This window comes from Aedes albopictus, chromosome 2, assembly GCF_035046485.1.
Source record: "Aedes albopictus strain Foshan chromosome 2, AalbF5, whole genome shotgun sequence".
NCBI lineage: Eukaryota > Metazoa > Arthropoda > Insecta > Diptera > Culicidae > Aedes > Aedes albopictus.
In genome coordinates, this window is record NC_085137.1 from 349,162,119 (window position 1) to 349,190,013 (window position 27,895).

Sequence of the window (27,895 nt, forward strand, 5' to 3'; positions counted from 1 at the left end):
CTGTTGCTTTCGATTGTTGTCCGAGTCCGAGTAAAGTTCAGCGGAAATTAAAGTTAAAATTTTAAAGCTACATTTTCATTAAAGTGTTACAATAAAAGTAGTAATTTTTGATAATAATAGTGCCTTCATACATTCCTAGCGTGAGTATTTATCTTTTTTGTTTCTGTAATGCTATTTATATCAAAATTTCGTCATTGCCCGTCGTGTTGGAATCGGATCTGTGGAAACCATTGAGAATTTTTGCTTGATCGCGCGCGACCACAGCACTTTATTGTTTATTTCTAGCTGCTTTGGCGAATTTTAGAACTTTTAATAATAATTAGCGATTAATATTGGTGAAATGAATATGAAAGTGGTATTCAAGAATCATCAGGGAGAAATCGGTTGTTGACAGATGCAGGGCTAGTAGCGAAGCTCATATCAGTGACAACAAGCCTGTTTTACGAATTGACAACAGTGCAGAGAATTCTCAATTTCAGCGTGGCGTACGGTCGTACCAAATGAATGCTCTGATTTTTTTTTATGGTTGATTATTGCTAATATAAGAAATAAGCACATATTCAGATTAATCTCACAATTTACCCTATTTAGATTATTTCGATTATCCACCCGAAAATGATTCGGATGCCATACCCTAAAAAATGGGTCTGAAAAGATTATTTGCCAATTTTGTGTGTTTGTTGCAAATGTGTTTCGAATGCCAGGGCAGACACGAAGATACTTTATGTCCAAGCAAGTCAATGAAACTCCCTCTACAAAAACTTCCAAAAATTTCTCCATATAGGGTATCGCGCCACTTGGGCGGTGGCTTTTATATTTGTCTGTTTTCCACTATAACTCAGTCAATTTTGAACCAATTGACTTGAAATGTTGCACACGGGTAGATACTATACCTATCTCACCACATTCCAAAAGTTGTGTCAATTGGTTGGTGGTGGTGGAAAACCGACGAATATAGAAGCCACCGCCCAAGTGGCGCGATTCCCTATTCCTCTAAAAAAATGCTGGAGATTGCACTAATAATTCCGTCTGGAATTATTTGAAATATTTCTGTAGGATTTTTTTCAGGAATTCTTTCAGAAAATTTTACTAGAATTCTTTGAATATTGTACAAAAAATCCTTTAGGGGCCCATCCTAGGATTCTTTCAATAATTCGTCCAGAAATTACGGCGGACGTGGATTCCTTCAGACTTTTTTCAGGCATCCCTACAGAATTTTTTCCAAGAGTTCGTTAAAATAGCTCTCCTGGGGTTTCCTAAGGAATTCCACATGGAATTGTTTCCGGGATTCCTCATAGGGATTTCTTCAGGAATTCCTCCAGGTATTCTACCAAGAATTATTTATGTCATACTTTCAGGAACAACTTCAGAGGTAACTTTTAAAAAAATCCTCTAAGGATTCCTTTAGGAATTTTTCTTGGGATTTCTTCAGGAATTCTTCCTGTAATTCTTTTAAAAACTCCTTCAATAATTAATCCAGGACTTCCTCCAGGAATTGTTCAGGGATTACCTTAGGAATTCCTCTTGGGATTGCTTCCCGGATCCCTCCTGAGGTTTCTCCAGAGATTCCTTCAGGAACTGGTACAGGGATTCCTCCAGGTGTTCCTCCACGAACTCGTATAAAGATTCCTTCAGGATTTCCTCAAGAATTCTTTCTGCGATTTCTCCAGTACTTCCTCCTGGGATTTCTTCAAAAATTCTTCCCAGAGATTCCTCGTCTGGGAATTCACCAAGGGAATCCTCCAGGGATTCCTTCAGGAGTTATTCCAGGGCCTCTAGAGTAAAATCTCAAAACATAAGTTATTCCAGGGGTTTTCTCTGGGAATTCCTGCAGGGATTACTTTAAGATTCCTCTAGAAATTCCAATAGATACCTCCAGGTTATCCTCTAGCGCTTCCTCCAGGAATTCTTACAGACATTCTTCAAGGAATTCTTCCTAAACTACCTCCGAAAATTCCTCCAGGAATTCTTCCAAGGATTCCTCCAGGGATTTATCCAGAGATTCCTCCTGGAATTCCTCCAGGCATTCCTCCACGGTATGCCTCCAGGAATTCTTTCAGGGGTTCTTCAAGGAATTCTTCCAGGAATTTATATAGGGATTCCTCCAGATATTTATCTATGGATTGTTCCAGGCATTCTTCCAGGCAATCCACCAAGTTTTTATCCAGGAATTTCTCAAGGGGCTCCAGAAAGTTTACAGATAAAGTTGGTTTACGAGAAACAAGCAGAATTAGGAGTTAAGGGACGTTTACGGAGTGTTTAAGGATTGAAAGTTTAAGAGTATTCGAGAACTCCCTGGAGTTTAGGCCGTCTGATCTATAAGCGTACTCAGCGATCTATGGGTTCTATGATTGTATAGCATATCCGAGAATTCCCTAGAGTTAAGGCCATCTGATGTGTAATCAGTGATCTTTTGGAGTATTATGAATGAAATATATGCTAACATAGCCGCATGCAACTAGGGTATTGTACCATTTGGGCAGGTGTACCTATTTTGTTCACTTGTCGCTATAACTAAGTCAATTTCATACCAATTGATTTGAATTTTTGTACAGAGTTAGATACTGTACGTGCCTAACTCTATACAAAATTTCAAATCAATCGGTTTGAAATTGACTAAGTTATAGCGGTAAGTGCCCAAAATAGATACACCTGCCCAAATGGTACAAGACCCTATGTGCTGTCAAATGGTACGTTCGTTGTCAGTTTGAGGATCTCCAAGAACTTCCTCGAGTATAGGTCATCGGATCTACGAGGGGTAAACGTTCTGAAACGTCTTGAAACGCTTTGAAACGCCTTTTGAACCCCTATAAAACCTCCGTGAAATTCATCTGAAAGCCTCTGAAGCCCCAAAATCCCTGTGAAAGCTCCTGAAATGCTCTGAAACGTCCTGAAACGCATTGAAACGCTTTGTAATGCCTCTGAAACCCTCATTTAATCTCCGTGAAATTTACCTGCGAGCCCTTTAAGCCCCTCAAACTCGCCGGAAACCTCCTGAAATGCCCTAAGGGCCGATTTCTTCACCTCGGCTTAACCGGTAAGCCAGGCTTACCCATATAGTTAAACCTGGCTTAACGCTTAAGCCAGGGTGAAGAAATCGCCCCTAAAACGCATTGAAAAGCTTTGGAACGCCTCTTAAACCCCTTTAAAACATGCGTGAAAGTCACCGTAGAGCCTCTGAAACCCCCTAAAACCGCTGTGAAACCTCCTGAAACGCCTTGAAACGCCTCTGAAACATACGAGAAATTCACCTGCGATCCTCTGAAACCCCCTGAAACGTCCTGGGACACTCTGAAACGTGTTAAAACGTCATGAAACGCCTCCAAAACCCCTTTAACCCCTTCGGGACGACTTTTTTCACCAACCTCCATTTTTTTGGTCCAAATTTATAACAGTTCTAAAAAAGTGAAAGAGTTTGTTCTTCGAATTAAAATGAGTTTACAAAGATATCGGGGGTTCCTGAAGATAACTGATGGCTGAAAAAAGAATCTAGGCATTCCGAAGATTGAAGGAAATGCTGGTGATTCTGAAAAAAATGTTGTCATGTTCATCTCCAGAAGAGATGAAATTTCTCCAGCAACTCTTTTGAGGATTCTTTCAGCAGTTTCGCCAAGCATTCCGTTAAGAGTTTCTCCGGGAACTCTAGAAGGTCCTTCGGGAAATCCGAGGGTTTCCTCCGAGACATCCGGCAATTCCTCGAGTACAGAGGGACGAATGCCCACTGGGTTAAAGTCCCTCTTCAAAACCAAATACACACACAATTCCTCAAGGAGCACCTCCGGAAATTCCTCCACGAGTTCTTCAACGAGTTCATCGGGAATTCCTTAACGAATTTCTACGGGAATTCCTTTAAGAGTTCATAGAAATTGCACTGGAAATACCAGAAGTTTCCTCTGATAACTCTAGGAGTTTCTCTTGTAATTCTTCTAGGAGTTCTTCCGAGAATTCTTCTGGGAGTTCTTCCGGCAAGTTCTGTAGCAGTTCCTCCTGGCATTCTTCCAGGAGTTTCGGTAAGAGTTTGCCCGGAAATTCTTCCAGAAGTTTCTCCGAACATTCCTCTAGAAGTTCCTGTAGGAAATTCGCTAGGAGTTCCTCTAGGAATTCCTTCCCTTCCGAGTTCTTTCGGGGATTCCTCACCATTTTTTTCCGAGAATTACACTAAGAGATTCACCGTGACTTTCTCTAAAAGTTCTTCCGGTAATTCCTCTAGAAGTTCTTTCATGAATTCGTCTAGAAGTGCTTTCGGGAGTTCGAATATTTTCGGAAACACCTTTACGAGTTTCACCAGTTCCCTAGACAATTTCACTACGAGCTGCTATATAAGTTTTTTTGTCTAGAGCTTGCACTGGGTATGCCAGGAGATTCCTTCGAGAAGTCCTTTAAGAATTTCCCTGAACGTTCTTCTAGGAGTTCTCCCAGGTATGTCTCTAGAATAAACTGAGCTCATCCGGGAGTTTCTCTACGAGTTCTTCCGGGAATTTCTTCACGAATTTCTTTTGAATTCTTCTAAGAGTTCCATCGGGTGTTGCTCTAGAAATCCGGCTGGGAATTCCTCAAGAAATTCTTTCGAGAAAACCATTAAGAATTCATCCGAGAACTCATCTATCCCAAGTAACAATTTTGATTTTATCGAAGTTTTTTAGCGATTCAAAAACCCTAACCATAAAACCATTGATGCCGACGTAAAAATACTCTCGAGTTCCTTTATGCCTCCAAAAGTCCACGATCTGGCTAGTTGGTCCAGCCTTATTATGATTTACAGGACTTCGTATGCAAACCGGCTTAGGATTTCGAGTTGTATCATAGTTATCAACGTTCTAAATAAAACCATATTCTGACTTGTCAAATATTTGTTTTGATTATTTTTCACTATCAATGTTCGATCGTCAGAATAAATTATGCTTGGTTGTTTATCCAGCCATGAATTGGAAAGATGCCGATCTGGAATTGAGATTTGATTTCCTATTTAATATGTGTTAGGATGCACGGGAAATTTGTGATGAATGTGACTATGATAATGACCAAAAAATAAGTGCGCTACACAAACTGTGCATTATTAGGAAGTTAAATGCATTTAATTTACTCGGTGGGATTGGGCGTGAAAAAGGTTTTTACAACATAGCGGAGTTTCAAAAACATTATGTAATTTTTCTTAAAATAATATGACGGAAACGTACTGAATCGTTAAGTTTGATCTTAAGCGCTGTACGTGAAATCATAAAATTGAGTAATGATTTTTCTGTATTTACATAAATTATCCCGGCTAGGCGACATATTTTTCTGATAAAACTCTGTGTTCCTGATGATTTCTCCAATAGGGCTAACCCTAAAGTGGTCATAACTAAGCTTGTGGTAGAACTAACGGTTTTATTACAGCATTTCTTGGTCTATGATACGGCCACGAAATATTTTGTTGGTTCTAAGCGTTGCCTCACAGTTTTGTTTATTTGTTCACAAAAATAAATCTCCGACAACAACCGCAAATGCAAGTTTTATTGAAATGGTATATAATTAGTGATAAAACCAATTCATGACCACTTGCAAGTCTTTAAAAGACGATGTTTATAGCAGAAGTTATATGATAGTTTTATGTTTTACCATTTACCACATAAAACTAATATAGAACAACTAGCTTTTTCACATGCTCGTATAAAACCAGGATAAAACATGAATACATCTTCAAAGCAAGCTGATTGTTACTTGGGATGAATACCTCTGGTATTTTCTCTGCGAGTTCCTCCTTGAATTCCTCTTCGAATTTCTTCGGCAATTTCTCCACGAGTTCCTCCGAAAATTCCTCCGAAAGTTCCTCCGGCAATTACTTTACTAGTTGCTCCGAAAATATTTCTAGGAGTTGCACGAGAAATGCCCGGAATTTCCTCCGAGATTTCATCGATGAGTTCCACCGGTAATTCCCCTAAGAATTCCTGCGGAAATTCCTCTAAGAGTTCCTCTGGCAATTTCTTTAAGAGTTCTTCTAAGATTTGTTTCTGGAATTTTTCGAGGAGTTTCCCCAAACGTTTCTCTGAAAGTTTATCAGGGAATTCTTTTAGATGCTCTTTTCGAAATTCGTTTAGAAGTTCATTCGGAAATTCCTCTAGGTGTACCTATAGGAATGCCTCTATGAGTTCCACCGGGAATTCCTTAAAGAGTTTATTCTCTAGAAATTCCACCGGAAATTCCTCTAGAATTTTTTTCGGGAATTCCTTTAGAAGGTCATTCTGGATAATTTTCTGGCAGCTGATTCACCATAACAATTATTTCAATAAATTTTCAAAAAACATGTGAAAATTTAAAAAATTAACTAAACCGTAACTATAAACATGTCATTGCATCTTCAAAATGATGAGTTACTAAAAAATAAAACACTGATATTGATTAGCGGAATTAGCAAAAATTTAAAAATTATGACCACGCCGATCACGACCAAAAAAGTGCAAAACGCCGCCGCCGACAGATTTCAAATCGGCGCACACCTCTAGCTGTAAAACGCGTCAGCGAGGTGCAAATGACTCAACCGTCCTGAAAGGGTTAAAACCTCCGTGAAATTCACCTGAGAGCCTTTGAAGCCCTCTGAAATCCCTGTGCAAGCTCCTGAAACGCATTGAAACGCAACTGAAAACCCTATAAAACCTCCGTGAAACTTTCCTGGTACCTTCTGAAGCCACCTAAAACCCTTGTGAAATCTCCTGAAACGCATTGAAACGCTTTGAAACGTTTCTGAAACCCTCATGAAACCACCGTGAAATTCACCAACGAGCCTCTTGAGCCTCCTCAAATTCATCGGAAACCTTCTGAAATGCTCTGAAACGCATTGAAACGGTCAGAAACGCCTCTGAAACCCCCATGAAACCTCCGTTAAAATCACCTACGAACCTCTGAACCCCCTTAAGTTCCCCTTAAACATCCTGGAACGCCCTGGAACGCATTAAAATTCCCTAAAACGCCTTTGAAACGCCTCTAAAACCCCTATTAATTCACCTACGACCCTCTGAAGACACCCTTAAACCTCCTGAAACCTCCTAAAATGCTCTGAAACGCCCTAAAACGCATTGAAACACCTTTAAACGCCTCTGAAACCCCCGTGAAACTCATCTGAGAGTTTCTAAAGCCCCACAAAACCTCTGAAACCTCCTGTCCCTTGAAACACAAATAAAATCCATGTGAAACTCACCTGAAAGCCTCTGAAACCTCCTGAAACGCCCTGAAACGCCTGCTTTGAAACACCTCTGAAACTCCCGTGAAGTTCACCTGAGAGCATATGAAGCCCTCTGAAACCTCCCGAAATGCCTTGAAACGGCCTGAAACGCATGGAAACGTGTTCGGTACATGGTTTTTGATGCATTTACCACCAGTTCGACGTTTGTTGCTTCGCGTTTCAGGCGGGTATACAGTAGCATGGGACACGCATGTATGAAAAAACAAATGTCTCGAGAGTAAGGTGGCCCACACTTATATGAAAAACAAAAATCTCGAAAAATGCCAAGTCTTACCTCCTCAATCAGATGTTCTGGACTCCCAGAAGCTACGTTCAAAATTTTAGCAAAATCGGTTGAGCCTAAAGGGGCGCTCAAAACACTTGAAGTTTGTATGGAAAAACTTGGCCAAATGTATGCAGGAATTTTAAGTTTTCGATTTTTTCCGCTAGGTGGCGCTGTAAGCGTTCAATAATCAAACCCTTTGGTATTATTATAGGTGACTATATGCCAAACAACTTTGTCGAAGACCGCAAAGTGATCCAACGTCTGTGAAAAAAGTTATACCCTAGGAAAAGTGAGGATAAACTTTATTGTTATTTTTCCAATTATTACATGTAAAGGAATAATATCAATAATGAAATCTCAATACTTTGCCTCACTTTGCCTAGGGTATAACTTTTTTCACAGCCGTCGGAACACTTCGCGGTCTTCGACAAAGTTGTTTGGCATATAGTCACCTACAATAATACCAAAGGGTTTGATTATTGAACGCTTACAGCGCCACCTAGCGGAAAAATTCGAAAACTTAAAATTTCTGCATACATTTGGCCAAGTTTTTCCATACAAACTTAAAGTGTTTTGAGAGCCCCTTTAGGCTCAACCGATTTTGCTCAAATTTTGAAGGTAGCTTCTGGGAGTCCAAAACAACTGACTTAGGAGGTAAGACTTGGTATTTTTCGAAATTTTTGTTTTTCATATAAGTGTGGGCCACCCTACTCGGAAGGCATCACCACCTCCAGCAACAGCAGTGCTGCCAATAAAACAAAGCAATGAGCCATTCGTCGGATCACTAAAACGTAATAATTAAATAACCTTTTTTACAAGCATCCAATCGTTTTGGGGTCTTTGTAGAAATGATTCGTGTATGAATTTTCAACAAGGAGCGTTGGAATTAAGGAGACATGGGCGAACTCTGACATTTTTTCTCTGTATTGTAACATTTCCCATAGTAAATTCTATGCAAACTTTGAATCGCTTGCGCTAAATTATAGTTTCACCGATTGCGCTGAAATTTTGCACAGTTCTTATGGGACCTAAGTGAAATCGAAAAAGTTGACTGGAGCGATGATTTGATTTTTGTCCCATACTAGTACTCTGCCACCGTTTCAAATGTTCTGGCGATAATGTCGATGTCGTCCGCAAAACACACAAATTGACCGGATTTCTTAAGAATCGTACCTCAGCTGTTGAGCCCGGCTCGTCGCGTATTACACCTTCCAGAGCGATGTTGAAAGGTACGCATTAAGCGCCGTCCACAAATTACGTAACGCTCTAGGGGGAGGGGGGGGGGGGGGGGTAGTACGGCCGAGCGTTACGGAAAATATGGCCAAAACTGCGGCAATGCTTCTATTTTAGCCAGTGGCACTTTTAATTAAAAACCATGTATTATCTTGATTTCTGCATTTTTCTAACAAAATATAGATTGAAACCTTTCATTTGGCACATTGGTAGTTTTCATAGAATTATTGATTATTTTTATAAAAATTATTTTCTTCAGACTGGCCAAAACCGGTGCTCGTACCCTATAATAAAGCAAAGACTAAAACTTTACTCTTGATTTGGAAATCTACGACAAATAACTGACAACTTAAAAGTACCTAATAGATTACATTCTTCAAAACCTTATTTTCACACTTTCTACTGTAACCTTTCGAATCAGTTTGCAGCAGTGTGTTCTTGGATGTCACATCATTCCACCAACAGCTTCAGAAGTATCACGTACTCTGTCCTCTTCCCAAGGCCTAGTTCAGAGGTTTCAACGCTATTCTGCGTTCGGCTAGTAACCTTTAAAAAAGAGTAATAAAAAGATGAAGAAAATTAAGTAGATGCCTTGTTTTTTGTTCTATCTATTTTAGAGGTTACTAAAGCCTGAGACCCTCTGCTTACCAGCTACGAGACATCCGGCCCGAGACGCTTTGACGAGGTCCTGTTGCGAGTGCTATTTGACCCAAAATTACCAGATTACAAATCACTTGTTCCGAAGTACGTAATAACTCTGGAGGGCCCAGAAGAATAACGAACGTCAAAAGGGGCTAACGCGACATTTCCAACAGCAGAAGATGAACCGTCCAATTCGTTATCAGGGTGTCAATCTCTACGTTAAGAACTTGGATGACTCTATCGACGATGAGCGTTTGCGTGAGGAGTTCTCTCCATTTGGAACAATTACATCCGCCAAGGTAATGTTAGAAAGGGGGCGTTCGAAGGGCTTCGGTTTCGTTTGTTTCTCTGCCCCAGATGAAGCTTCAAAGGCCATTAGCGAGATGAATGGACGCATCGTTGGAAGCAAACCGTTGTTTGTAGCGCTTTCTCAACGTAAAGACGATCGTAGAGCGGCGATGCAATTCGCGGCGAATATGCGTATGCACCATATGAGACAAAACAACCAATCGACTGGTGACGGCAGTTATCAACTAACACCACTTAATCCATCGCCTGGGGACATCCACAACAATCAAAAACTGTTTCGTGCTTACTTGAATCAAAATACTGTAACTGCTACTGCTGCAGGAGGAGCTCACCCGTCTATGGGAAGCTCTATTACTTTGTATGAATACCGGCAAGCGGCGAAGGCCCGTTCCAATCCTAACCCGCCGGATCGTACAGTTACTGATCAACAAGCATCCGGTAATTCGGCCATCCTTGTGAAAGGACAAGAGCCACTCACGGTCGCCATGTTAGCTAATGCGTCACCCGATGAACAAAAGCAGATGCTTGGAGAGCGCCTATACGCATTGATCGAGCCAATGTATCCAACGATTGCGGGTAAGATTACTGGAATGTTACTGGAGGTCGAGAACTCAGAGTTAATTTACTTGTTGGAGCACAGTGAACAGTTGAAGGCTATGGTCGATGAAGCAGCTAGTGTATTGCATGCGCATCAGCAGGAAACTCAGCAACAGTAGATGTATTACTGCATGTACAAGTTTAGAACCATGCGCATCTATTATTCTCGCGTTTCGAATCTTCCGATCAGCACTAAATTTTACATTAGAATGACGTATTTATTTAATATTTCTCATTTTGAGTCACTTTTCTATCTGTGTGAATAAATTTTGCTAGCTATATTAGAATATAATTTGATTACTGCAATAAATATTAAAGTTCAGATTCATTCATTTCGTTCCAAGAACAGTTCTGTCTTATCAGCAATAATATCGACACTGATTCTTCATGAGAGCCTAACTGACATTTTCGATTTCTCTTCATCGATCCTCTCTTTGTGCTATTACAGAATGCGTATTGAGTTTTCCCAAAATTGTTTGATTGAAATGCGAAGGGGATGACTACATCTTGCTATAAAAACAAAAAGAAAAATTGTTTTTTTCGTTTTGATTAAGTTATTAACGAAAGAGAGAGTCGCCGAAGAGAAATCGATCAAGTCAGTTAGGCCCTTATGGAAAATCATTGTCGATATCCTAAATAATTGTAGGTACCCTGAGGGATGATAAACAAATAATGTTACGCATAAAATAATTTAAATGCCGCTTCTGAACTTCATTTGCATCCAAATAGATTTGAATAGATCGTTATGTTCAGCGCAACACCCCTTTTTCTTTTCTCCCTTTACTTCCTTTAAACAATAACGTAGTTTGAAGATTCCCCAGACTTCGTTTTATTTATTTTCCGAGTTCATATAGCCGAAGCGGTAAATGCTTAGGTGTAAAGCAAGACAATGCGGATGTTGACGGGCTCGATTCCTGGCCGGTTCAGGATATGTTGGTAATGAAAATCTGCTTGATTTCTTCGGGCATAATTTTTCAAAATGTTCTACCTGCAAGTGGGACTTTAATTCTCTTTCGGTAATTACAACTCCAAAGTAATTTTTCCAACCAAAAGTCTACGAGGGAGGATGGTGGGTGTGGGTGGTAATCCACATGGTAAAATTTGATCTGCGTGGTTTATGAACAGCCCCTAAACCAATTGCAAGAACACTCAAAGCGTTTCAGACGAAAATCAAAGATGGAGACATTATTTGTCCGTTTACCGTTATCGCCGCATCGTGCATGTCGACGATGTAGGTAGACAGTAACTTATACCGCATTTAGTTCACCACTGGACTGCGAACTGCGACTTCTATAGTGCGAAAACGTAAATAAAAGTGCGCGATCGCATCAAATCAGGTTGATGTCTTCGGCGCACTAATTCTTAAATCTATGGTGAACAAGTGCTCTGAAGACACCGAGTTGATTTGATGCAATTGCGCACTTTTATTAGCGTTTTCGCACTTGTGAAAACTAGTGCGATAGTCCAGTGGTGAACTAAATGCGCTATATTTCCCTCAGAACCTCCTACATCGCATCTGTCCACATGAAAAAGCTCGTACTCCCGTGAAACAAGTCATATCCTGTCCCAGGGAATATTTTCTGCTTGGCCGGGTGCAATAATCACAAAACTTGTGCGAAAATCGGAATAAAACGCAGACCATCGCAGTGGATATCTTTGAGCAATAAATTCCCGCCAGAACCCGCCAAAACAGTGGAAATGGTTCTCGTCTGTCCAATTGTCTGAGTCCGTCTGGTGGCGAAGGGAGGGATTTTCCATCTTCATTTTTAACGCGGTTGAACTTTTACTGCAACGGCGAGCGAAAACAGTTCCTCAAGTGCAACACATCAAGGGAATAGCTCAAGCTGCACAAAAAAAACGTAGGGAATCGCGCCACTTGGGCGGTGGCTTCTATATTCGTCTGTTTTCCACTATATCTCAGTCAAATTTGCACCAATTGACACAACTTTTGGAATGTGGTGAGATCGGTATAGTATCTACCCGTGTACAACATTTCAAGTCAATTGGATCAAAATTGACTGAGTTATAGTGGAAAACAGACGAATATAGAAGCCACCGCCCAAGTGGCGCGATACCCTACTGCACAAAACGAAAATAGAAACTTTCTCCGAAACTAGCTTTGGCGCTGCAACACATTCCTGGTATCGTATTTTCAGACATGTCATCCCACACGTCAGCAGTTGAGGGGAGGGCGTTAATCTGCGAGATTTAGTTCAGCTCAGCTACAGTAATATGCATGCTTATTCTAGAAAGGTGTGATAAGCTGGGAATTAAGACAGCATTTTGTACGAAAAGGACAGATATTCCTAGAAGAACGTTGCGTTCTTTAACATCCTAGCATATTTTGTCGAAGCACAGTCTATATAGAATACCGTCAGTATACCCTTTGTCCAGTCGTTACAACAATCTTTTGCCTCTAAATCAATGTGGAATTCAATAGACACGTATCGCAAAAATATCGCTTGCAAATCAAAACTATTGAATATATACAGGGGATACACAAAATAACTGGGACAGGTCAAATATTCACTTTTTATAAAATGTTGAACTAGCTGTGACTTTTCGAAAAGAGCATCAAATATTTTCAAATTTTTACTGTAAGTTCATCAACTAGTTGTGTATTAGTGATCCAATTCAGGATAAGATCGGCCTACACGAAGTAAGAAAGATAGCGTTGCGTTGTGTTGCGCACGGTGTGTCTGGTAGAAAAAATTTATTACAAAAAAATAAGCATCGCTAATTTTTACGTTACGTGAAACTTGACGCTACTAGCTTTCATTCAAGCCCAACATCGAAATATTCCATCGGGGGAACTTTTTCATACAAAAATTGGGTATGTTTGTTAAGTAGAAATAGGGATTAATTTGGAACCATTCATTTTGTATGGGGAAAAACAGTATTCTGAAAAAGTTGTTCGAGATTCCTCGGTGGATTTTTTTGAGGGACCGTGCAAATGAAAGCTGGAAGCCTCTATTTTTGAATAGCGAAAAATTTGGTGATGCCCATTTTTTTGTTATAAACCTTACTCCGTGGTAACGGAGTAATTCGTAGATTGCATACTGAAAGTTGTCATGTTAAAACTTTAATACTCGTATTCTAATTGCTTATGGAATGCTTTTTGGGAAAGAAAAGCTATCCAATCAGAGGTTGAAGTAAAAAGAACTTCCAGAGGTCAGCGACTCACCGACGCCCCCATAAGTGTCAAGGAGTTGGATATTTGGAATGGGTTGATAGGGGATCCACCATAAGCGAGGGATGCGGCAGATTGTGTAACCCTAGCTTAATCACTCAGATCCTACTAATCTGAGTCAGCCGCCATAAGATTGCGCCCGTTTGATTTGTACACGGCGGCTGACAGCTCCACCCGGCGGCTGCAAAACAGTTTTAGTCAAGGTGCATACCATGTACAAATCATACGTGCGCGGTCTGGCGCGATCTGAGGCTGTGCGTTTCGAACGCAGCTTGCTGAGAATCTAAAATAAGCGCGACAATAGACTACATGATCTGTGTGCGTGTAAATGTTTTAGTGTAATCACCAACGTTGGGAGTGACGTAGCTAAGAAATGTTGTCACTCCATGGGCCTTTTTGCCTCAGAAATGAGGCACAGGCATTTGGAGCATGTGTCCTGGCTAACAAGCCTAGGCTTAACCGCCATTGCTTGCTCTCTGAAACGAAAAGAAACACAATTTGGTCTACCTCAGAGGTTCCCAAACTTTTTGCTATCGCGGCGCCTTTTGAAATTTTCAAAAATTTCGCGGCGCACCTACATTTTTTTAATAAAGAATTTTCATTATTTTCAAACATCTTTCAGGTCAAACATTAAAATGCAAAATTGTGAAGAACTTTCAATACCACGTTTCCTCAAAATCCAATTAAACTGAATTCTCGGGTCAAAATGTTTTTTCTTTCAAAAAAAAAATGCTTTAAAATTTCATACATATTTGTTAGAATGTCATGTTTATTAATCGAACAAGGTAAACCAATATATCAAAAAAATTGCAGATAAAGCGAGCTGCTGATGCCTAATAATTCAACAAAAAAAATAGTAAAACTGTTGCAATACTTTAATAACTCCGGGTACATTTAAATGATTTCACAGAATTTTATTAAAATCCTAGATTTCCGTTGGAATTACAAAATTTACCGAAATGGTTTGTTAAGAACTTAGTGTGGTAAATTTCAGCAAACTTCAGTACTAAAGTATTGGCGATCTAAACATAAAAAAACAAACAAACATACCGAACGTTCTGTGATTTTTACGGTAAATTTGTAAAAAGTACCGAACGTTCCGGTAATTTTGGCAGATGCATTTTCCTGAGATTCACAGCACGTTCGATAATATAAAAAATCACCGAACTTTTTACCGTACGTTCAGCTGTTGAGATTACGGTAAAATTTCACCGTAATCCGTCATTTTTTTTCTAAGTGTGCACAAGGCAAAGGTAAAAGAAATAGGTCTTCTTACGGAGGAAGAATCGATGAAGAGCCAAGCAAAAAGTGGTGATCTGGATTAACCCGAACGTCTACGTTACCTCCATGTTGCGATGGGTTACATAAGGAGACTTTCCCTTTCGTTTTTTCTATACTCCCTACGCCCGGAGCATCCTTGAACCAATGGAGAAAGGCCTGAAGCTATACCTCACGTCGGGAAAAAAGGTATTGTCAAGTGTCTGGAATCAATGGAGCAACATATTGTACAATACATTACTGATAAACTTCGTGGGAATATGCTCAGCCTCATGATGGACCTTGCCTCCCGAAAAGGAAGATCTTTCCTCGGAATAAATGCCCAAATAATCGATAACGGCAAGATTACCGTGTATACGCCTGTTATGATTGAAAGATTCGAGCAAAACACTGCCGAAAGTTTGCGAGCTGAAATTTTGCAATTACTCAAGAAATTCAGTGTTGGTGTCACTCAGATATACGCAGTCACAACTCATAACGGAAGCAACATGATTAAGGCAACCAAATTATTGAAAAACGAACAGTCATTGCTAATGGCCGAGCTCTAGGATCCTAAAACAACGAGCGATGAAGAAACCGACATAGATTATGTAAACTTGTTCTGCGGTGTTGTTGACCATGACACATTCATATATAGACGCAGAGTTTTTGGATCGGTAAGTACTGCATAAATTATGTTAATTCCACGATGTCTACGCTTTGAGCATAACTTCATTCTATAAACATTTTAGGGACGACGATGACACAGAATCTTTGAAGAGTTTCTCAGCCGACAAAGTTGAATACACCGTTGAATTTCTATTGATGACTAGGAAAACCTCAATAACGCACATCTAACGGGGGTGAGATGTGCTGCCCATGATGTACAACTCTCGGTTTACGACGTTTTCAAAAATAAGTCCGTGACAATCTTTCTGGCCAAATCGAGGAAACTAGTCAAAACTCTCCCGACCCAGCCGTACGGAAATTCGTTTCGTTTGATAAATCAAAAAAACTACCATTTTCGATGGAGACACTCGTTGGAGTTCGAGTGGTTGATCGCCTTCGACAACAAAAGGACTTCATCATGCCATTACTCACCCTGTATCTTAAAAAGCAGTTTGGTGCTCGACCGTGGATCAGTTTGTTCAAGCAACTAAGCCTGTATATGTGTTGACCAAGAGAATGCAGGAGGATGCATTGACATGTGGATCTTTCTACCTGTACTGGAAAGAATGTACGCTTGAGCTTGAAGATATTTTGTCATCCCTAGCTAAACAACTCAACAGAAAATCGGGTTAAGTACGGTTCCTTTGAATTCCACTAAGAATTTGCATCCTTTGACAGATACGTATTTCAACCTCAACTGTAAAGTCGTCTTCAAAGGAACCGTACTTAACCCGATTTTCTTTTTATTTACAGATATTCCCCTAACAAGCCCAGGTTAATCATCAACTCAACAGAGCTTTGAAACATCGTCAACACATGTGGATGGAGAATGAAGCCTTTTTAGCAGCCCTTGTTCTATAAATATTTTTATTTCCGTTGAACGAATTTTATCTGCTGCACCATCACGTACTTGTTAAAACGTCTCATTCAGACGTTCCGATCTGAAATATTTCCATCGTTCTGGTTCGTGCAGCAAGTTTTACGACTTTCACATCACACCAAGTGACGTCACTCGTTTACTCTGAGCATGAGCAGTATCACCACCACAAATGTGTTCCCTTCTCTAGTAGGAAACAAAAAGGCCGATCACCATCTAGAATTCAAATTGGATAATAATGGCGGCAATGGAAAAGGAATATGATATTTTCCTATTTACAGATGATTTAACTCCGATCTTCGGGTAGAATTTTCTACTGTTTCTGTTGATTTGTAGGTAACAATGTTTAGATAAATTTTACATCTGTCGTCGTTTACCTATATGGTATAGATTTTTTTCTGCCTATCATTTCTGGCAGCGCTGCGTAGTTTCTTTTTTGTTGCCCGCTTCGCATCTCCGATTCCAACATGGCGGTCGAAAAATTCGGAGTGGTTTGTGTTTTGTTTCCACGCCGTCCCGAATAAAAGTTATTTTCGGGGTGAAAATCTGTTTCTAGGTGCGTATAAACGGTGTTAAAAGATAGTTAAAGTGACATTCTACACCGGAAAGTTATTAGTTTAATGTGGAAAATCAATTAACGTGCTGAAAATCACGTACACCGCATAGGCGTCACTTTTGCCTGGCTTTGTTGGAAAAAGAAGAAGCTTCGCGTTCAACTTTCTATGCAATCGTTCGCATATTTATGAGAGTCTCTGGTGATTTTCGCTTGTAAATTCGTGCTCAAATATATTTTCAGGTGATGGACAATTATGGCACAATGAACAATTCATACGGAAACATTGTGTACAGTGGTCAGATTAGTGAAATTACACAACTGCAAAATCAAACAGTGCAGTATCAATATCAGCAACAAGAGCAACAGCAGTACTTCGACGGATTGAAGGAAAATCAGTACCAGGGGCGGGAAACCATTATCGCTAATACTGTCACGGCTCAAGCGCCCGGTACGTACGTCGAACAAGTGAATTATCAGACAACGGAACAAGGATACTCTGTTGCAATGGAACAACCGGCACCTGTTGAAAATCATGATGGTCAAGTGGAGACACTTGATGAAAACCATCAAACAACTGCCGAAGTCCAAGAACCGGTTACGGAGGAACCCGCGGTTGACACAAATGGTCAGCAAGAAGAACATATGGAAGAAGAACATTTAGAAGAAGAGAAGGAAGCGTCTGAAGATAAGAAAGATGAAGTTGAAAATGCCGAGGAAGAACCTAAGGAAGATACTACGGATAAACCTGCCGTAGAAGATAATAAGGATGAGACAAAGGAGGAGGTGAAAGAGGAAGAAGTAAAAGATGAAGCCGGCAAAGCTAAAGTTGTTCGTCGAAAAGATGGTACACCTGCAGATTTGGATATTTGCCGAGTTTGCCAATCGAAAGAGGAACTGGGTGATATTTTCGAATTCGAAACCTCCGTTAGAATTTGTGATTTGATTATGAAGTTATGCACCAACGTTCGCATTGCTGAACGTGATCATCTGCCGCACAAGATCTGCAAAAGTTGTGTCGAAAAGCTCAGAATAGCGCACGATTTCAAGACCCTCTGTGAAAATACAGACAAGGAGCTACGGCAAACGTTGAAGCGAAGCTACAAGTCCAGAAGGACTACCGATTTCGTGATTGTTAACTGTCCCATGTCAGATGAGGACAAGAGTGACGAGGAACCGCAAGATGATGATGAATATAAAGTTTCTCAATCGGAAGTTGAATCAGAACCAGTAACATCAGACGATAGTTTTGCACCTTCTCCCAAGAAAAAGAAGACTCCTAAGCGACGAGGACGCAGACAAAGGAGCGAGCCGACACCAGTTGAACCGCCGGTTAAGCGGAGAAGAGGGCGGCAACCTGGATATAGCCCCAAAGCTGCAGCCGCAGCAAAGACATCCAAATCACCTGTGAAGGCGGCTGTTATTGAGGATACTCCCCGTCGCCGTGGTCGCCCTCCAAAGAATCGATCTCCTGGTCTTGCTAATGTGGTCTATATTGAGGCGCCTGATCCCAGCTCATCGGATAGTGAGGATGACAAGCCGATCCGACCCCGAAAAACACACGACTGCAACAAGTGTGACGAAACGTTCAAAACCGGTGTTGAGCTTAAAGAGCATCTCCAAACCCATAAAGGTGACCTCTTCCCCTGTACAAAATGTGAGAAAACCTTCAAATCAAAAGTCTATCTGTCGAACCACCTGGAACGGCACACACAGGACGAGAAGAAGCGCGAAGAAAAGCTGAAGGCAAAGGAAATGAAGAAGCAACAACAACGACTCAAGGAGATCCAGAAGCGCAAGGAGCACGAAGAACGTCTCAAACGGCAAAAGTCCCAAACTGGCAGCGCGGAGAAGAAGAAAAAAGTGGAAGCATCACCGGTTGGCACCGGAAGGGATCTGTTCAAGTGCGTGGCTCCGCTGACTTCCACCTACTGGAGCGACAGCTTTTCGGATTAAGGCAACAACGGTCGGACTACTGTCGGATGTATGGCTATCGTGTGCGTTTAGCTATTGGAAGCGTGTGGTAAGTAGAAAACCTCTGTTATACAGTCAGTGCATGTATTTATTTACAAGAAACGCATTTCTTCTTATGGTGTCTAATTATTTTACCCATTTAAAACTTTCCAAGTTGTCCAGGAAAATGATTAAGGTGGATGATGTCCACTACATTCACTTTCCAAACAATGAATTGTGAGGATTCAATCTTTCAGGCAATCAAAAATGACACATGATCGATTTTATATCGACATACCTACGACATATTCAAATTGAGTTCCAGAAATGTTACAATCGATCAGCCCTCATATTGAGACAACCTTTATTTATTCACGGAGAAAAATCAGTTCAGTTTGAAACAACCAACACGTTTGTTGAATTCCGAACCAGAAAATTAGTTGTAAACAAACTACATTTTGTTGATTCAAACCATTTGGATTAGTTAGAAACGAACTACGAATTTAGTTGTTTTTACTAATCACTGTTTTCTCAAGAATGGTGATTTCAAACCAATATATTTGTTGTTTTCTAACATGAACTTAGTTTGTTTTAACCGGAATTCAGGTTGTTCCTTTTCAGTTAGAAATTAAAGAAACAAACCAACATGCTGGATTGAACCAACAAATACTTCCGGTTGAAATGAACTAAACTTTTATTTGGAGATAAAACAACCGGATATACCGTTCATTTCAAACTAATATCTCGGTTTATTTAAATGTTATAACGCCGACACCGCTTGCACTGAGAACTGCCAATGATCTGAAGGTAAATCGTTCGATGTAACTATAATTGTGCGCGTAAGCAAGCTCGGAAGAAAAATTAAGACGCTCGGAAGATCATAAAGCTTGTTTCGCAAAATAAACCAAAAAGAAAGTAATAGCAAGTAAGTTTTTGATTATTGGGATGATATTCGGCATGATATAAAACTTGTTACTAAATTTAAATTAGTTTCTCCCCATCAGCATAAAACAACATCATGGCGGAGGTGAGCGTTGGAGTTTTTTTTTCCATACAGCGAATAATTTCTCATTTTACGAGAAGGAGAACGTGTGCTTCTGCGAGTGCGGTACCGGAGTTTGACCGGATTCTTCAGTGAGGCGATAACAATAATATATCAACCGGATACATGGTCCGTACTACTTCCGTATCTTCCAGATCCATTTCCAGTGGAATCCTGCAGGCCCCGTCATACAATTCGAATTCACAAACTCATCTCCGGTGATATCTGGATCTCGGGTGTGATCTTTTTTGTGATCGTTCCCCCCAGTGGGATGAATAAAGTGTAAAGTTTAGTTTAGTCATTTAATGTCAATCATCATAAAAAGAAAATGCAGAACCCAAGGGGAGCAGCGGGTCCAAAAACCAAAAACAACAAACTGGTCGGTTAATTCAACAACCCAACCCCGTTTAATCTAAACTGTATTCCAGTAATTTTAACTGACACATTTTGGTTTGAAACAACTAATATTGGTGATCATTTTTAGAGCTGTCATATGGAACAACAAATATTTTTGTTGTTTTAAATGGATGGTTGTAAAAATAACTGGAAATTATGAAAATCCATCAACATGCTATTTTAGTTTGATTTAACTACCCAGGGCAGTAAAATCGAACTAAACCGTGGTTTGTGCCAACATTAACATTGAATTACGGTTGAATTGAACTAAAATTTGTTTGTTTTTACAAATATTTTTTCTCCGTGTTATAGACACACCATGAGTGTGTGTTGTCGACTGTATTGTTATTGTTTATGTAAATATTTATTGTCAATGAAGTTAGTCGTTCCAACCAGTGATCGCATAAGATGTTCAATAGAGCGATTCCAAGCAACAGCATCAAAATTAAGGAAAATTTTTAATTCATGATTTTCTATTGAACTGAAACTTTGCACAGTTTTTCAGTTCCATCTAAATCGCCATTTTTCGATATCAAATTTTTATTTAGAGCCACGACTAACTTTTCAAAAGGGTGTATGTGAAAATGGTTCAAAAATATTCAAAAATATGCACAGCAAAAACGGATTGTTCGATTGTTATGAATTTTTCAGCAAAGTTAGATAGCTAAATGGTGATTTCTAAGAAAATATACACTGTGAAAAAAAATCTATTTTATCATTGAAAAACATCATTTTTGTCACAAAAACTCAAATATCTCAAAACCCTATCTTTTTACCAACTTGAATTTTTTAGGGAAAACGGTCCATTGTATTAGCAATCTACCATAAAAATTTGGTGATGGTAAACTAATAAACAAAAAAGTTATAACATTTCAAAAATTTCACAATTTTTACATTTAGCAAAAAAAATTTTTCTGTGTAAATTATTTCGGCCGGGAATCGCGATTTGATGCTGATTTTATTGTTCAGCAAAGTTAGATAACTAAATGGCGATTCCTAAGAAAATATACACTGTGAAAAAAATCTTTTTTAACATTAAAAAATATCATTTTTGTCACAAAAACTCAAATATCTCAAAACCCTATCTTTTTACCAACGTAATTTTTTAGAGAAAACGGTCCATTGTATTAGCAATCTACCATGAAAATAAACAAAAAAGTTATGACAATTCAAACATTTCACAATTTTCACATTTAGTAAAAATTTTTTTTAGTGTAAATTATTTCGGCCGGAAATTGAAGTTTGGTGCTGATTTTATTGTTAATGGCCTTGCGTGAGTAAAACAAGTTGTTTTTATTATATATTATACATACATATAATATAATATACTATGTACCGTAATGTTCCGATTTTATCACGCCCTCCGCGCATTAGTCGTTTATTCATTAATTTGCTGTTACATTTGAGGACAAGTGTTTTCCCTCTTCTTCAAGATTAATGTTGAAAGCGTGTTTTGCAACGTTAAAAATATTGAAATGGGTATAGATGTTGAAGAATATTACAGGGCATTTTTGAAAAGGGGCGTAATTAAATTGTTTAAACAGATGTCGCTGATGGCAATTTCTCAGTTGTTGTCGTTTTCGAACTTCCTGCGCCCTGCTTTACCGATGATATACAGATGGCTCGTTTGTCAAATTCTAGACGGCAGGACGTGCAAATGCGTAATTGTGTACACAATGTGGACATTTGGGCATAACCAGTCTCTTTCAGTTTATCTATGGTGCTTTCGGTGAGATTTCGTAACTCTTTTGAACATTTTTTTTTCATCAAACGGTCTACAAGAGAGCGTTGAGTTGAAGACCTTTGAGAAAGCGACTGTTCATCTTGTTCGTTAGATTATAATAAACAAAATCACTTATTAATTTTAACTTACTTGTTTGGTGTTGGTGGCTGAAGAAAAAAATACTATACAATTTTTAATATTCATAGCGGTAGTATTTTTTTGTTTTTTTCGTTAGCATTGTCAGGTATGTATACAGACAAACAAACGTAACACTGGCGAAATTTTCATTGACCACGCCTTCAACGATCATTTTGAATCTTGGTTGTGGCTTTCATAACAAGAAGTGCGCCCATCGTTTTTCTTTGCGTTTGACGTTTCACACTAGCGCCTTCTGATGACGATATTGCACAACGCAGTGTTTCGTGAAACATTTCCACCAGGTGGTGATAGTGTGAACTGGGCGATGAATTTTCACTAAAATTGTTCTAGGCGTTTCGTCTGTTTGTCTGTGGTATGTACCTCTTATGCATTTGTTGTTGTTGAAGTTACTCGCATTCTTCCGATCATAAAGTCTGTTCTCTACACACTTAATTTTGATTACCGAGTTCGGTAATTTTTTGACGAGATTAAAACTGCTGAGCACCGAACTCGTTCAGCAAAAATGCATTGTTTACCTTTTCCATACGATTTTGACAGTTGTTTTACTGAGCCTCAGTAAAATCGTTTACCGAAACTACCGAGATCGTCTCTTCTTGGCGTAACGTCTAACGTCCTCACTGGGACAAAGCCTGCTTCTCAGCTTAGTGTTCTATGAGCACTTCCACAGTTATTAACTGAGAGCTTCCTCTGCCAATGACCATTTTGCATGTGTATATCGTGTGGCAGGCACGAAGATACTCTATGCCCAAGGAAGTCAAGGAAATTTCCTTTACGAAAAGATCCTGGACCGACCGGGAATCGAACCCGTCACCCTCAGCATGGTCATGCTGAATACCCGTGCGTTTACCGCCTCGGCTATATGGGCCCTGATAATACGATACCGAGATCGTACTGCTGTTATAATCTCGTCAAAAAAGTACCGAACAGGCAATTCAGAAATAAGTGTGTAAGAGGGATTTTTTTTGCGGATAAACTAGACGTATACTGCCGTGAATCGCATATCAGTCCCATCTTTGCTGGATTTCCTATGCAAATGGGACAGATATGCGATTCACGGCAGTATACGCGTATAAAAAAACTTTTATTATACAGCTTTTGTCTTAAAAATAAATTCAATTCCATTTTTCTTATAATCAACAGCTTTTCAACACTATCAAGGGATTTTTTCACCAGTCACGTACAATAAAAAGTATGACAATCTCAATATTTTTGATCACAACACTGGATCGCGTCTAAGTTTCAAATAGATACTATAGTAATTACGAATAATCAAACTAAAGTATCATGAAAACAACTTGTTTAATTCAGGCGGTAGCCTTTACAATAAAATCAGCATCAAAATATAATTCTCGAAATAATTTACACAGAAAAAAATTTTGTTTTGTTACTAAATGTAAAAATTGTGAAATGTTTGAAATGTCATAACTTTTTTGTTTATCAGTTTACCATCACCAAAATTTTATGGTAGATAGCTGATATAATGGGCCATTTCCCCTAAAAAATTGAAATTGGTAAAAAGATAGGGTTTTGAGATATTTGAGTTTTTGTGACAAATATCATATTTTTTCAAAGTAGAAAAAGAAATTTTTTACAGTGTATATTTTCTAAGGAATCATCATTTAGTTATCTAACTTTGCTGAAAAATTTATAACAATCGAACAATCCGTTTTTGCTGTACAGCTTTTAGAATATTTTAGAACTATTTTCGCATACACCCTTTTGAAAAGTTAGTCGTGAGTGAATATGAAGGTTTAATATCAAAAAATGGCGATTTATATGAAATTGAAAAACTGTGCAAAGTTTCAGATATTTTTGAAATGGTCGCTCAGGATCGACTGACATGACTCCGTGGAATTCCTCAATAAGATGTTGAAGTGGAGGTGATTTGCATACATTTAACATGCGCATAAATGGAGACATGCACGCATATAACCTCCACTTTATCATTATATGCAACATCTTATACGATTACTGGTTGTCTGGGCGGCGCTGTAAGAAACTAATCCACAGAACAAGTAACGATTCAGCGGAATAAAAAGCCAAGCTGATTCCGAAGCCACACCATGAACACTCCTTTTTTCACAAATCCATCTCTTTTTCGGCTTAGATGCCAATCCGCAACACACTCAAAACAAAGGGATTGGATCGCAATAAAATACTCAGAAAAATGAGCTCTTTCGATTAGTATATAGAGAATAGCGATATTTCATTCACTAAATAACCCAATTGTTCATGAAATTTTTCATGAATCGAATCGAGATTGCTCAGTGAATATTCCCAAGATTACTCCCGAGGTTTCTACCGAGATTGCTTCCGCGAATCCTCCTTAAATTTTCAGGATTTCTTCAGGAATTTTATAGGTTTTTTTTTCTCAGGATGCCACTTTGGATACTTGCCAAGTTGTTTCCCGGGACTATTCAAGGGTTTACTCCCGGGATTCCACCAGAGATTCCTAATGAACGAGACACGAGAGACGAACCAGCCAAGGGCTGAAAGTCTCTTTAACCGTTATGTGGCCGGCAAACTTTTTGCTTTTTTCTACACCGTGTATTTTAAATGGATGCTGGGTACCTGGGTACCCTGCCGGCCACATAAGGGTTAATAAAGGCAAATCAATCAATCAATCAATCCTAATGAAATAGTGGATTTTTTTTCCAAGAATTCAACTCGGGATAGCAACTTGGATGCCTAAAAAGATTTCTCCTTTTCAACTTCTCCAGAGATTGCCCCCCGAATTAATTCATGGTTTCGCCCCAGAGATTGCTCTTAGGATTCCTTCAAAGTATGCTTTCGAGTTTCCTCTTGCGATTTCTGTTATTTCTAGGGATTCCTGCCGTAATTTTTCCATGATTTTCTTCCTGGATTCATCCTGCGACTCTTCAAGGATTTCCCTTTTGATTCTAACAAGCCCACGTTCATCATCTCCAGGAATTCCTTCCGAAATTCTTCAACGTTTTGTTTAACCCTGTACATTCCATGATTGCTCCAGAGCACCATAATATAACCATTTTTTGAAAAATATAAATCACCTTTTTCCTGGTTTGTCCTGGAAATCTTCAATTAATTAATTTTCCAGTTTCCTTCACACATTCTTATAGAGATTCCTACAAACGTATCTTTAAAGGGATTACTTAGAAACCCTTCCATAAATTTCTTCAGTGATTCCTCTATGGATTTCTAAAGAAAATCCTGCAGAGATTCTTTTAGAAATCTCTCCAGGGATTCCTTCATAAATGTCTCTGAGAATTCCTTCAGAAATATATATATTTTATTTTATTATAGTTTATTATTATTGTAGTTTATTTTATAACTTCGACCAAGTTTTCATTAAGAGAATCTTCTATAAATTTCTTTAGAAAGAAGAAATTTCTTACGTTGCTCAGAAAATCGTTCATAGATTGCTTCCGAAATTGGATCATGTTCACTAAAGATTGTTCCATAAATTTCTGTTAGATTTTTTCTAGAAAACTTTTCATGAGTTTCCCCATAAATTCCTCTAGAAAATCATAAATATGGAATATCTTCAGAAATTTCTCCAGGTATTTCGTTTGAAAATCTGCCATCACTTTCATCAAAAATTTGTCCAAAGGCTTCTTTTGAATGCCATAGGAAATTGCTCCAGGGATTTTTTCATAAAACCTTCTAGGAATTTTATTTTAGAAAATCCCCGAGAGATTCATTAAGAAACTATTTCAGGGATTCCTTCTGTGTTTCCCTGCAGTTCAACATGTAATTATTAGACCTTGCTGAATTATGTTAACCGTGACTTCATAAACAGTGTTGCTTTCGCAGCGGATGGAGGAAGATTAACTAGGACAATGGGAGCATTCGAGAATGTAAACGATCCGTGGCTGGGTATAGGGGGATTCCAGAAAAGTTGTGAATTACTCCAGCGAGTGGAATTACTCAATGAATTCCATTAGGAATTCTTGCTGGAATGTCTTCCAGATTTCCATCGGGTATTTCTCCGGAGATTCTTGCTGTAATTCCTTCAGAGGGTATTACCTAATTTCATACAGTGAATTCAGCAGGATTTTCTACAGAGATCCCAACAAAACCTTATATAAAGATTTCTTCAGAAATTCCTCCTGGCATTCCTTCATGTCCATGGTTCGCCTAATGATTACTGAAATTTTTCTTACAGATCTTCTAAGAAATATTTTGATTAAAGTTTGGAAGATATCTTTGTTGAAGTTATTGAAAAAAACATGTTAAACCTACTAAACTAATCGCCGGAAATTAGTACAAAACATATCGCTTGAGGATTCCCAAAACTTCTGTGAAACTCAATTAAGAATTTTTGAAAAAAAGAATTCAGTTGGACAAAAAATCTAGGTAGAAAAAAAATTTTGAAAGATTTCTTGAAGAAATTAATGCATCATGTATGGAATGTTAGAACTCTAACTAAATATTGTGCTTAATGAGACACCAGAAAAACAAAATGTGTTCGTACTTAAAATGTTAGTTTATTTTTGGCGACTCCATTAGAATTTCTAAAGAAATACACGAATGAAAAACACTCTAAGAAAATAAAAAGAAATCAGTGGAATTTATTTCTTCGATACACCAAAATTCAAAAAAAAAAAATTAATATCTACAAACTTTTATTTTTCTTGTTATAGATGCTAGTACCAATCTTCCAAATAGTGATCATAATATGTCTTGGAATAATCGCTAGATAAAATCGACGAAGAGAAATCGAATAATGCAGTAACTTTCATATGCTACTATAAACGAGTATTGATTAGATTTCAATCATCAATTATTAGTTGGTATATAACGTGTTACTTGTAAGAAAAAATATTAGAACGGTATAATGTTCCACAAAATTGAAATGCGTTTCTTAAATTAAGTTAGATGTAATCAATCCATAAGTTTGTAATTGCCATACATCCCTATTTTTCTATTTTCCCCACAGAGCATCCCGATGAATGAATCGCAAAGTTCGAACCACGGTGCCATTGAGATCGTCGGCGAGTGAAACACTAAAAGTTTAGATTTTCGGTTCCCATTTATTTTTGACTACGTGATCGACGTAGACATTTTTTTTTCTTCTTGCGTGGAGAAGGACCTTTAGCCGTCTTTCGATTCGTTTGCGTCAAAGAACCGCTTTGAACGTGACACTTCTAACGGTGTGTAAATATCATACTGAATTATTTTAAACCCCCAGAGTAATAAAAACAAAACTACTAATAAACATATGTCTAGCGAGAGCGAAAGGTACAGTGAGTGGTACTATAACATAAAGAAAATAGGATAAGGTAGATTGAATGTAAGGTCTTTGATTATATTGCTGCTAACTGATATTGAGAGAAATCTATCGTCACACGTTTAGTTAGGCTACAGGTTGCACCGGCATATCTTCTTTCATACATCTTTGTTTTTAGAACAATCAAGAAACAATCGACAAAATCATACTAAGAGATGTATAAGTTTATGATACTACAAGTACTACAGCCACAAAACAAATCTAAGCTGTTTATTTAAGTGCAATGTTCATCCCAGACGCAAAAAAAAAAAAACAAATCCATTTTATAAGATGAACAAATGTAAAACATTCAGAACCGATTGAAACCAGCATACTTTTTCACGAGGATAGAAGAATTTTAGGTTGTCAAACGATACTAGTAAGCATTTGGATTCCTCTTCAGAACGCATTCGATAAATAAAATATAAAACTGGTGAAATAACAGTTTTTTTTTCTTCATGATTTGTGAACAGTTCCTTCCCACTTTAGAAAGCTGTCATTTGAAAGAAATCTTTCCCATTTTATTTGCACTTCAAAAACAGCATGAGGTAGGTATGCTTTTA

General features: G+C 38.6%; 3 protein-coding genes across 6 annotated transcripts in view; all 3 read left to right on the forward strand.

The window, feature by feature from the left end:
- On the forward strand, nt 1–27,774 carry LOC109424164 (gelsolin-related protein of 125 kDa). 2 transcript variants are annotated; one of them, XM_062852689.1, is made up of 3 exons: nt 1–140; nt 17,055–18,834; nt 27,003–27,774. In XM_062852689.1, exon 2 carries the CDS (start codon nt 17,058–17,060, stop codon nt 18,765–18,767), a length of 1,710 nt encoding a protein of 569 aa, XP_062708673.1. In that variant the 5' UTR covers nt 1–140; nt 17,055–17,057; the 3' UTR covers nt 18,768–18,834; nt 27,003–27,774. The 2 variants fall into 2 exon arrangements, with proteins under 2 accessions (XP_062708673.1, XP_029722133.2); XM_029866273.2 differs by lacking the exon at nt 1–140 and adding an exon at nt 16,675–16,814.
- LOC109430795 (G-protein coupled receptor dmsr-1) overlaps nt 1–27,895 on the forward strand; it is a 505,508-nt gene that overhangs the window by 359,257 nt on the left and 118,356 nt on the right. The window lies entirely within an intron of this gene.
- On the forward strand, nt 9,473–10,474 carry LOC109430796 (polyadenylate-binding protein 1; the record flags this gene model as incomplete). The annotated part of the gene is made up of 1 exon (XM_019706875.3): nt 9,473–10,474. A coding segment is annotated over one exon (912 nt), but the record flags the coding sequence as incomplete, so codon positions are not given.